The 11,877-nt window shown below is 61.4% G+C and overlaps 2 protein-coding genes across 2 annotated transcripts in view; one reads left to right on the forward strand and one right to left on the reverse strand.

Annotated features, from left to right (window-relative positions):
• The window catches only part of CCDC85C (coiled-coil domain containing 85C), an 81,360-nt gene extending 74,042 nt beyond the window's left edge, over window positions 1–7,318 (forward strand). The window contains exons 3-6 of the mRNA XM_007455646.1: window positions 473–580; window positions 5,370–5,465; window positions 6,325–6,423; window positions 7,229–7,318. Coding sequence (XP_007455708.1) covers window positions 473–580; window positions 5,370–5,465; window positions 6,325–6,423; window positions 7,229–7,318 — 393 coding nt within the window. The remainder of the gene's footprint in view (window positions 1–472; window positions 581–5,369; window positions 5,466–6,324; window positions 6,424–7,228) is intronic.
• A 4,319-nt stretch (window positions 7,319–11,637) lies between these two features.
• CCNK (cyclin K) overlaps window positions 11,638–11,877 on the reverse strand; it is a 14,644-nt gene continuing 14,404 nt past the window's right edge. The window contains exon 11 of the mRNA XM_007455661.1: window positions 11,638–11,871. Coding sequence (XP_007455723.1) covers window positions 11,638–11,871 — 234 coding nt within the window. The remainder of the gene's footprint in view (window positions 11,872–11,877) is intronic.

Genomic DNA, 11,877 nt, shown 5'->3' on the forward strand with positions numbered 1-11,877 from the left:
CCGGCCCGGTGGAGGCGGGAGGACTTCCCCGAGGACGTGGGCCCCAGGGGCTGCAGAGGCCGTCCTCCAGGCCCCGAGTGCAGGATGCTGGAGCAGAGGAACAGGGCGGGCGGGGTCGGCGGGGCGAGCCACGCCCCCATTCACTCACCTGCTTATTCAGCCATTCAACAAACGTTTATAAAATACACAGCAGGGAGCAAAATGAAGCCCCTGGCCTCGTGGCTCTGACACTTGAACGGGGAGATGGATGTCAACTGCTACTGATGACAGTGGCAGTGAGGACAGATAAAATGGGGGGCGGTGCGGAGGGAGGGTGCACAGGCCGGGCCTCCAGGCAGGTGTGAGGAACAGAGCAGAGGGAACCCACGGAGGGAGCCCAGCGGTCCGAGGACCTGATGGGAGCATCCTTGGCCCCCTCAGCCCAGCCCCTCGCCCCTCACGTCTAACCCCTCTCCCCTTCTCTCTCATGCAGCAGGCAGGCTCCGGAGAGTTCCGGACACTGCGGAAAGGCTTCTCTCCGTACCACTCGGAGTCCCAGCTCTGCAGCCTGCCGCCCTCCTACCAGGATGCCCTGCAGAATGTAAGTGTCCCTCCTCCAAGAGCCCCACTGTTCCCATGTGGACCGCCCACCTCCGGAAGTGGAGGGGTGAGGCTTAGACCGGCTGGTGACCTGCCCAGGGCACGAGGATGGTCCACGGCTGAGCTGGGATTGGGATCCTCAGCTTCTGCCCGAGCTGCTTCCAGGGCAAGGCTTGAGCTCAGGTCCAGAGTGGGCTTCTTCATTCCTCCGCCCTCCCAGGACGGCGCCTGGGCTCCCGACCCTTGCCCCTCCACCCTCGACCCTTAGAACCTTGTAAGGGCCCGGCGTGGTGGTGAGAGGTGGAGGCCCAACTTGGGATACCGTTGGCAGCCGTGCAGGCTGGGGCAGAGGCCACGAGGCCCAGCCGCCGTCTCTCTGTGCGACTCGTCCGCCTCTGTCACTCCTCAGACACAGCAGGGAGTGGCTGCCCTGTGTGTACGTGAGGGCGACTACCCCAGACTTTATAACGGAGGTGGGGGAGGAGCTCAAGTTTATGACCGTGGGCTTCTGTTATCACCAGGGCGCCTCCAAGGTGATCCTGGCTTCTCGCCTGGGCTCTGACCTGCCCTGGGTGGGACAGGGAGGGCAGCGTGCGGCCAGCTCCCTGGGATGTGCATGCCCGGCTCAGCACTGCTCCCTGCGGGTGAATGTGCCCGTCATCCCTCTGTGACCGAGGGATGTATTCTTGTATTCAGAATACGTAGATCTACAGAAGCAGAAAGTACATTAGTGGTTGCCAGGGGCTGGCAGGAGGCGGGAGGAGGTGATGGAAACGTTCTGTTGGATGACTGCACAAATCTGTGAATGTGCAAAACCTACCTCCCAAGAAGCACGCGTTCGCGTGAGCTCTGTAGATGTTTTATTGAGCATCTGCTACGTGCAGGGCCGTGCTGGGCGCTCTCCACACACAGAAGCCCTGCAGCAAGGCAGGGACTTGGTGAGAAGTCCCCACGGAACAGATGAGAAACCGAGCTGGCCTGAGATCACTTGCAAGGTGGGCCTGGACTCTCCCCCAGGGTCCCAGCCCAGCTGTCTCCCTTCCATGCCAGCCAGCAAGGGCAGCCCCAGGGTTCCTCCCTGGGCCTCTGCACCGGCAGGAGCAGGCTGATGCTGCCGCTGGCTGCTGGCCGAGCGCTCTGCTGTTTCTCTTCTGAGGCCCTCGCACCTTCTCCAGGAATGTAGCTGCTGACGCTGTGCAGGCAGCAAAGCCTGCTGATGACAGATAATCCAAATATTTATCCAGGAGCCCCGTGGCTGGATGAGGCTCCATGATGAAGGGCTCTGAAAAGCCCAGCATTGCATTGCCCCCACAGGAGTGGCTCCCCCAGCCCTTCATACCCTCTGCCCTGTTCATTCTGATTGACTCTGGGAATCCTAACAGCTAACGGGACTGGGCATTGAAGCCTTCTTGGTGAGCTGCAAACTGTAAAGTGCTGTGCAAGCCTGGCTGGCTCCTAGGACGTGCAGATGGGAGCAGAGGGAGCTCACTCCCCGAGGCTGAGCCCCTGAGGCCTCGGCAGTGCTAGCGGAGGGCATGAGTCTTCCGGAAGGCTTCCTGGAGGAGGCCTTAGGAGGGGCTCCCTGTGCCTTCTTTAGGCTGCCTGCATGCCATGGGTTTTCATCCACTTTGGAGGGAAGGAAGCTGAGGCCCACCGGGTGGGGTGGGGTGGGGTGGGATGGGACGGTTTCCAGGGTCGCATGGCTAGTGCGTGCCAGCACCAGGCCAAGCTGGGCTTGGAGCCAGGGGCCAGCGTGCAGCACGAGGCTGCGGGTAGGTTCCCGGGGCAGACGGAGAGGGTGATGGTGTCTTGTGGGAGGGGCAGCCACAAAGGCTGCTGAGGAGGCAGTAGAGGGGCCGGAGCTGAGGTGAAACCTCAGAGGCCAGGCCCCTTGGGGTGTTTATAGGGCGCTGATCCCTTGCTGGGCCCTGGAGGGCCCGTGGGTCCACAGGGAGAGGAGGTTTGTATGGGGGGACCCCCTGTGCTCTGATGCTGCTGGGGGCCTCGTCTCTTCCACAGCTAGGTGTGGGCACATCTTCTGTAAGGCTACCTGCATGTCCACATGTCAGAGAATCCCGGGGTGAAGCAGGTGACCCTGTGGGGTAGGGACACCTCCTCCCTGCCTGGCTGGATATCCCCACCCTCCCCGACCCCATCCCTACCCACTTCTCCCACCCACTGCCTGTCAGTGGAGTGAGCAACAGAGGTTGTACCCATCAGGGTCTGAGAGGAGGAGGCTTTTGACAGCTCCCTCTGGTAAACTGGCTTCCCTACTTTTTTTTGGTCAGTTGACTATTTTTAAGTGTCCATTTCAGTGGATTTTGGAATCTTCACAGATTTGTGCAGTCATCACAGCAGAACATTTTCATCACCCTGGAAAGAAACCCCGTGCTCCTTAGCAATCCCTCCCCACAACCCCCCGCCCCCAGCCCCTTGGCAACCACTAATCTACTTTCTGCCTCTCCACATTTGCCTTTTCTGGATATTTCATATAAACCGGAATCATAAAATATGCCATTCTCTGTGACTGGCTTCTTTCACTTAGCACCGCGTTTCTGAGATTCACCCACATTGTAGCATGTGTCAGACCTTCATTGCTTTTTATTGTCAAATTTTATTGTCCACATAAATTTGGACAGAATTGTATGTCCAACAGTTGTGTGGGTACCCCACATCTTGTGTGTCGTTCATCAGTTGCTGTGCATTGGTTTGTTTCCATCTTCTGCCTGTTGTGATTCGTGCTTCTCTGAACACCCCTGCACGGGCACGTGTGTGGACGCCTGTGTTCAGTGCTCTTGGGAGCACCTCCCCGCTTTTGGCTCCAGCGCTGGAGTCCCACAGACCCGGGGTGGAGGCTCGGCCCCCTGGTTTTACTAGCTCTGTGGCCTTGGCAAGTCGTGCAGCCTCCCCTTACTCATCTGTAAAGTGGGAGCACAGAAAGACAGCGTCTGTGCAGAGGGTTGCAATCGGCACTCCGTGGGCTGCTCTGCTCCGAGTAGGCTCTTAGGAAGTCGGGGGGAGGCATCACCGGGCTTTCCAGGCTGTGGTCCTCCCACCATGGCAGGCCTGCAGGGGTGAGCTGGGTTTGGGAAATGCTCTAAAGTTCGCAGTCCTGACCGCTGTCCGGTGGTGGCTTCAGTTGCAGGAAGCCGCGGCTATGCTCTCATTAGCACCTGCCGTCCTCTTGGTGGGGTGGCCCAGGAAGAGGTTGGATTGCACGGCCTGTTCTGGCCACTCCTGGTCTTTGCTTCAGAATTGGCCCCCTTACAGTGCGGGGCGGTCAGGGAGCCCCAGGCGCAGACAGGACCTGAAGCCAGAGGAGCCCAGGGCCGGGCGCCTTCCTGGGCTGTACTTGTGTGCGCTCGCCCCCTGCTGGCCTTTAGTGGGGAGGGCAGCCTTCTGCCTCAGGGTGCGCACCTATGTGTGTGTGACCCGCCCCCCATCAGTCTCCCAGAAGCCGCTTTGGTTTCCCCCGCATGACACACCCGTCCGGGAACCAGAGACCGGGCAGCCTGGGCCAGAGTTAGGGAAACAGCATCCCAGGCTCTCCTTACAGCCTGGGACACAGGGACCCTAGCGGTCGTGCAGACAAGGAAACAGAGGTGCAGAGTGGGTCGGGCCTGCCTGGAGAACCCTGCCAAGGCCCAGCTCTGCCAGACATCAAGGCTGTGGGGTCTGGCCTCTGCCTGGAGCCAAGAGCAGGGCGAGCCTGCGAGGCCCTGGGAGCAGGTCCGGGCCACGCAGGCAGGTGGGGAGAAGGCAGAGGGTGGCTGCTGGTGGTGGAAGATTCCAGGCCCCGAGGGTCCCCGCACAGCGTGGCCTGGCTGGGCAGGGTCCCAGGGCGATGGCCTCATCAGCTGAGCTCACTGAGTTGGCCTGGTCTCTGGAGGGGTCATCGGGGGCCACCGACGGAGAAGGAAACCAAGACTCAGAGACAGGAGGGGTGCCCAGGGACGCCAGGGTCTCCTCCCCTTCACGCACTCCCTGGGGTGTTCTTGGTGTTTAATCTCTGCCTTCCAGCATCTGCCGGTTCCCCTCAGGTCCCCTCCCAGCGTCTCCTGACCTCCCGGCTCCTGCCGCCCCGGGGTTCCACCGGCCTCCTTGTGCGTGGGCTCCTTCTGTGCGGCCCTGATCCCTTCTTGACCTTGCTCTGGGGCCGGGGTCCCCACTGCAGCCCCAGCCAAAAGCCCTGCCTTCTGCCCCATGGACACCTGGCCAGAAGGAGCTGGCCAGCCGGGGAGAAGCCGGGCAGACAGACACTCGGCTTCCGACATGGGCGGGCAGAGGGCCAGGGAGTGGATCCCTTCCTCTCCCGGCCTGCCTCCCCGCCCCTCAGGCTGATGTGGCTGGTGGGCACATGGTTCCCAATTAGGGTGTTGGCAGAACGAGGTGGCACTGTTCCTGGGTGGCCGGACAGAACTGGGAGGGTCAGGGCTGGAAGCCCCAGGAATGCCCTGGGGGGTGGAGGCCGGGGAGGGAGAGGGGCCTTAGGAGGCAGGCTGCCCGGGGCTGGAGCCCAGGTCCTTCGCATCTTCCCGGGTGACCGGCAAAACAGACAGCAGACCTTCCCTGTGGGCTGTTTAGAGGAGCCTGCGGGATGTGTGTGGGGAGTCCCGATGCTGCTCCCCGGCCTCACGCCCAGCCTCCTCTCCCCTGTCACCTCCACCCCCATTTCCTCCCGCCTGGGCCCTGGCCCCGCAGACGCAGTGCCCTCTCCCAGCTGCTGGCACACCTGTGGCTGCCACCTGGGAGCCAGCCAGGGCGAGCTCAGATGCACTTCCTTCCCACAGGGCCCGGCCTGCACGGTTCCCGAGCTGTCCCCGCCGCCCTCGGGCGGCTACAGCTCTGCGGGACAGAAGCCTGAGGCTGTCGTACACGCGATGAAGGTGAGGGCCAGGCCCTGCCACTCCCTCGGGGGCCCCCGGATCCTGCTGCACTTCAGGAGCCTGTGACCTTGGACCCCACGTTTGCCCTCTCTGAGCCTGGGGGCAGCTGAGCGGCAGGGCAGGGACTTTGGTCTCTGGGTGGCCGTGGCTGCCTGGAGCACCGTGGTGGGGGCATTCCGCGGGGTGCTGGGTAGCGGCCAAGGAAGCTGAGGCCTGGGGGAGGTGGGGGGAGGGCTGGCACTCCCCAGGGTCTGGGATGGGGGTTGGGGGGCGAGGCTCAGGTCTCCCAGGCCCACTGTCCTCCTGCGCCCTGCTCAGGGCCTCCGGGTGCGCCCTGCGGTGCGTCTCCCACCACGGCATCCCCATCCCTTCACGTGTATGCGCGCCGCGGACGCAGCGCACGGTCCCCCGGGTGTGAGGCCCGGTACGGCTGCACAGACACGGCACACTCGCGCCTGTGCGGGCGGTGACCGGGACACACCCCTGACGTGCGTGAGCCGGGCCGCCCTGAGGCCCAGGTGGGGGTCTGGGCTCGGAGTGAGTCCCCGCCGTGTGCCAGGGGTCCCCACCCCACCTCTCCTCCCTGCTCCCGCGTGACCTGTCTTCAGCTCTGCCCCCGGTGCTGACACGGGGTGCTGCTCCCCTCGTGCGGTGCCCTCGGTGTCGCTGTACCGCGAGGAGAGGACGCGAAGCGGGGAAGGACCACCTGGCCCTTAGGCCTCTCCATGCCCCTGTTCCCTGCACACCACCCCTCCGTCCCGGGACCCCACGGCTCCCGTTTGCAGCCGGGGCTCAGGGCGACCTGCCTGAGGCCTGCCCGGTGGCTTCCGCCCCTGACCCTGGTCCCTGTCCCCTGCAGGTCCTGGAGGTACATGAGAACCTGGAGCGGCAGCTCCAGGACAGCTGTGAGGAGGACCTGAGTGAGAAGGAGAAGGCCATCGTCCGAGAGATGTGCAACGTGAGCCTCCTGGGGCCCGGGCCGGGGGTGACCTGGGGGGCTGGGAGCAGGTGCCGGGGCTTCGGGAGCCCCGGCCTCTCTTTGTCCGCTTGACTTCCTCCCCCGCCCGCCCCCCTCCCTTTCTCTCCCCTCCCCTCCTTTCTCTCCCCCCTTCCCTCCCCAAGAACAGGGTCCCTGATCTCTGGTCTTGCTCCCCCCATTTATCCTGACCCTTGGCCCCTGTCCCCTGATGTCTGTGTGGCTCCCAGCCTCCCAGCATGCTGGTGCCCCTGCTGGCTGCCAGCGCACAGGTGCTGTTCACGGGGGTGCAGGTGGAATGCTCCGTTCTGCGGGATGCCCCACCCTGGAGCTAGCTGCCTTGGCTTTTGGAAGCTGGGCTTCTCTGGGTCTTTGGGGAGGCAGAGCATCATCCCCCGACCCGCCTGGCCAATACACATGGTCTCCTTGGACTCGTGAGGGAGCCAGCAGGGAAGGTGGATCACGGGGCTGGACCTCGCTTGGGGTGGGGTGTCCCGAATCCCCCTCCTCTGCCGCCTCCTGGGTCTGTAGGCCCCACTGGACAGCCGTGAGGCCAAGTCTGCCCCCAGATGTGACTTGCCCGGGGTGGGAGGTGTGGTTGTGAAGGGTGGACGTGCAAAGAGGTACTCTGAGGGTCTCTGGGCCTCACGCGGCCTCCGTGTCCCCTCCTGGCCCCATGGCTCTCGGGACGCAGGTGATTCTGAAGAGCGATGGGGCAGTCTGTGCGCACAGGCCCCTGGGCAGGCTTGGGATGGGCCCTCCACTCACAGCTCGCCCCTCCCCACAGGTGGTCTGGAGAAAACTGGGAGATGCCGCCAGCTCCAAGCCCTCCATCCGGCAGCACCTGTCTGGAAACCAGTTCAAAGGGCCTTTGTAGGGCCGTTCCCCCGTGGACGTGGACTGGCCCTGCCTGGGGTCCCCAGACGTGGGCAGGCCCTCGCGCCGAGCCACTGTCTTCTTTTTCTGTGGTGAATTGTACATAGGACGCTGCCTGCTGTGGCCTGGCTGCCGGGGTTGCGACTCCATTTCCCGCCTCTCACACACCAGCAAACCGGGAAGACTATTCCGCGCAGCAGAGCGGCCTAGACAACCTCGTTCCTGCTCTGGGGCCCGGGCTCTGGGGTCCACTGGCGAGAGGCTTAGGCTGCTCAGAGATGTCCGGCCCAGGAACCGTGCCAGGCTGTGCCCAGCCTTGGTGGAGGGGCACCTCATCAAGACCTCCATCCCCGGCTGCCACCTGTGCTGGACAGAGGCCGCTGGCAGCTGGACTGATGCACGGGGCACCACTTCTGACCTGCCTGCTGTGGCCTGAACACTGGCTCCATAAGCACTGGGTCCCCAGAGTCGTGGACGAGGAAACTCACCCGTGGTCCTTCCTCTGGCCACAGGGCCCAGCCTCCCCGCTGCCGGCTCTGCTTGTTTTTAGAGTTCACACCCCTACCCCTGGCCACACACTCTGCAGTGTCCCCTCACCCTGTCCTAGGCTGTGCCCTATCCTTTGGGGTCCCTCCTGCCCAGGGCCTGAGGCGCCTCCATTTCTGTGCTTCGCATCATGGGCTGTGTGGAGTCTCTGGGCTGGGCCTCTCTCTCCGCATGGGTGGCACTGGGCCGTGGCCGGGCCTCTGCTCAGGAACGGTTGCCCCCAGAGCTTGGCCCCCTCTTGGATCACTGTGGACGGAGTCGTGTGACCATAGGTGAAGGAGTTCTGCCCTCCTTGGGAGGAGCCCTGCTTGGCTCTGGTTTTCATTTTCCTGTGTGACCCTCAGCAAGTCACTCAGCCTCTCTGGGCCCCTGGTCGGGAAAGGAGGGCTCAGAGGTTCGAGGCCATCAGCTCTAGTCAGCCTGTGTCCTCACTCACAGCACGCAAGCCAACGGGGTCCTCCTGCTGGAGAGGCGGCTGGTGGGTGGGCTGGGAGGGGCGGAGGCCCCAGCTGAGTTCCCCTGCCTTGCTGCCTCTCCTCTCGGTGGACGGTCACCTTCCTTCCTGAGCCTCAGCGTCCTCCCCTGCAGAGTGGGCAGCCTAAGGCCCTCCTTGCAGGGCTCTGGGGATCAGATAAGACCTTCAGTGTAAAAGGATCGTGTATAAACTGTAAAGCGAGACATGTAAATTTTAAAGTTTGTGTGCCAGGGCAGTGAGGCCCCGAGGGGGTAAGTGATCAGTGGCGTGTCACAAACGAGATCCCAGAGCCTGGAGGGCGGGGACAGGCCGCTGTTGTAACCAGCCCCCGTCCACCCGCCATCTGCAGTTCCTCCCCCATCACTGGACTCCAGCGGTCATTAGAGCTCTGTGCGCGGGCGAGCGAAGAGCCCGAGAGGCTGGCTTGGCATCGGACAGGCCTCGTCCGAGGCTCACGCGAGGGATGGGGACCAGGTGAGGGGACGGACGAGGCTGCCCCGTCCCTTTCCCCAGCGGGGACTCTGAGCCGTCCCCACCGCCTGTCTGCCATCGGCACCCTTGGGTCGACACTCGGGGGAGAGGCCCGCGGCCCTCACTGTGCCCGAGGAGTGCTGAACGGGTGCCGGTGACGGCGTCGGGCACGGTCCTCTTGCCCTGGGTGTTTTACAGGAAGCTATGGGCTCTCTGGAAGGAGCTGGTCCCTAGGTCATGTGGTGAGTTCCCTGTCACTAGGGGTGTGCACTTGGAGCTGGGTGAACATCCTTGGTCATGTTCTGGGTGACTTCTGCCCGGGTGGGCAGTCAGCTGGAGGGCAGAGGCCCCCTCCTGGGTCTTGGAGTCCAAAGAACCATGGAGCAGCTCGAGGGGGGTCTGGGTCTCTTGGGTGGGAGCCACATCTGACAACCCGTGTGTCACGTCTGGGTCAGGCTGGCTTGGCCACCACTGAAAATAAGCAATAAGTCAGGTGTCCTGGTGACTGCAGGTCTCCTGCAAACTGACCCAGGGAAGAACAGCCTCCAAGGGACCTTTCCCTGCCAGAGGGAGGTGACCCTGTCCCCTAGTGCTGCGGTGGCGTCTGGGGAGTGGGTCAGGCGTTCCCTCCAGAAGCAGCCTCCCGCCCGCCATGGAGGCAGCACCAGCCGGTGCCGACGTCTCCTTCCTGCCCCTGCCTGTGTCCCGGAGCCAGCACTGTATGGGAATGGCTTTTGAGGACAGAACCATACCTGTGAGGGCATCTCTTTTAACGTAAGCTGTCGAAAAGCCTGCAGCGCCTCTGCGCGCCCCACGCCGGCCTGGGGCCCAGCTGCAGCGGGAGCCCACAGCTGGGAGGAGGGTCCCCGGGGGCCAGCTCGGGGTGAGTCCCTGCTCTGCCACTAGCAGGGAGTGTGCAGAGGGTGACACCGGCGACCCTCCCATCTGGAGCCTCAGCTCTGAGAGCTCGTGGTGGGGTGTTGCTGAACCTGGTGTCCTTTCATAAACACTCTGATTCTAGCGCCCGAAGCCCCGTGTGACACCTGTGCCGTGGCTTCCTTTCCCACTGTGATGGATGTCACCCTTCCAGCCTCATCCCAGGTGGCCAAGCCCATCCTGGAGTCGGAATCCACCGAGCACATTTTTATCCAAAAGTTATTAGCCACACATCAGTGTTGTTTAAAGAGAAAAAAGTGACCTTTTTTTTTTTCTTGAAAACTTGAGAGGAAACAATACATACTACTGACTTTTGTTTTTTTTTTAAGAAACAAAGGAAATGCATGAGTGCAGAGCGGGGGAGGTGTATATTTTTCATAACGTGGGGGAGTACTTGTGCTGCTCTCTGGGAATGGGCGGACCGCCTGGCCCCTGGCCCCAGGCCGGCAGCAGCCGCGCTCTATCTACCTTCTGTCGGATGTGACCGCCTGAGTACTGGGGTTGCCCCCTCCCCGGCTCTGGGCAGAGCTGGAGCCCTGGACTCCTGTGCCCGTTTCTACCTTCTATTGAACCACTTTGATTTGGGAAGAGAAAAAAAATTAGAACTTTTTGATAGTGTGGTAAAAACATTGATTTGAACTATTTTAGTAAAAGGAGTAACAGAGAAGATTGTGATAGTGTATACTTTGCGCTAGATAAATAAAGGCTCTTTGCAAGCCTCCGCGGTGGGTACGCAGTGCTCATTTGTTTTGGGTGATGGGGCCCCTCAGGGTGGATGGCGGGGGCCGCTGACTGCTGCTCCATGGCCTGTATCTAGTCATAGGCCAGAAGTGCAAAGCATTTCAAATCCAAACTCTGGTCTAACCCAGGAACCTGTCTATTGGAGGGACACTGACAGTCCAAACCAGCGTGAAACTCAACTGCTTCCTCCCAAGAAAGCCCATGCAGGCGCTGGACGTGGGAGGCTGTCCCATGAGGGTACTGCCCGGGGAGGGGCCTGGGCCTGGCCGGTGGCCAGGCCTCCTGGGCAGCGTTCCTCCACTGCCTGCTGCTTGGCCCCCAGGGTCCGGAAGGAGGCGATCTGCTTCTGGGCTGCAAACCCAGGGGCTGCTAAGGCTTGGAGCCCCACCTCGTGCCCGTAACAAACAAAGGCGTCATTTCAGAACTGATTTTATTTGGGTAACTGACTGAAGGAGTCTCATTTGTAACCAAGATGGAATTCACAGTATGCTGTTACATTCACACTTAAAAAATATATCTCTAGGTACAGGAATTTGCAAATTGATGTAAACATACATTACTCCCAAGTACACTTCTCCCCTTCTTCCTGGAGGAAAAAGAATAGAGCCATCCAGCAAGTCAACCCCTTCAAAATAACTTTAACGCAAAGGATGTAAGTATCTCTAAATCAAAAAAGTGGTTCAGTTGACCTACAGGTGTCATGGGAGAGAACATCATGGAATGACAGCAATGACAACAGTTTGACTTCAGATGGAACCGGACTATTTAAAATGGAGTTTCCAGGAAAAATAGGCACTGATTTCTAGAAGGAAATTCACTCCTTACTGAAGCTATTTATTGAGCCAATATGGCTGGTTAACATTCTCACTAGTGTAAAGTAACTCAGCGCAGGACTCGTGGACGACGTCGGTTGAGACCAAACGCACAGTCGGGTCACAACCGGCTCTGCCTGGGCTCCACTGGGAGCTGCTGTCCCCACTCCCCAGATGTGGAGGACCACCCCAATTTCATCTCGGGGGTCCGGTCCATTTCTTCCCATACTACAACTGTCTAGCATTATACAAGGTACTCTGCAGCTTACCCACTTAAACTACTTTTCAAGTTAATTAGAAAAACTTTTCTTTAAAAAACGAAGAAAGAAGGGCGCCAGGTTACCTCATCCAGGCTGCCCGCCCCAGCCCCCCGACTGGAGGCATGCCAGGTGGCGGAATGGGCGGGGGCACAGGCGGCTGCCCTCCAGGGGGCACAGCTGGAGGCGGGTAGCTAGCAGGTGGCAGGCCCAAGCCTGGAGGAGGGTGAGGGGGCACTGCATGGGTGGGTGGCATGCGGGGGGGCGGTGGTGGGAAATTGGGGTTGTACGTGGGTGGGGGGGGCGGGTAGCCAGGGGCAGG

Source organism: Lipotes vexillifer, unplaced genomic scaffold (genome assembly GCF_000442215.2).
Source record: "Lipotes vexillifer unplaced genomic scaffold, Lipotes_vexillifer_v1.1 scaffold584, whole genome shotgun sequence".
Taxonomy (NCBI): domain Eukaryota; kingdom Metazoa; phylum Chordata; class Mammalia; order Artiodactyla; family Lipotidae; genus Lipotes; species Lipotes vexillifer.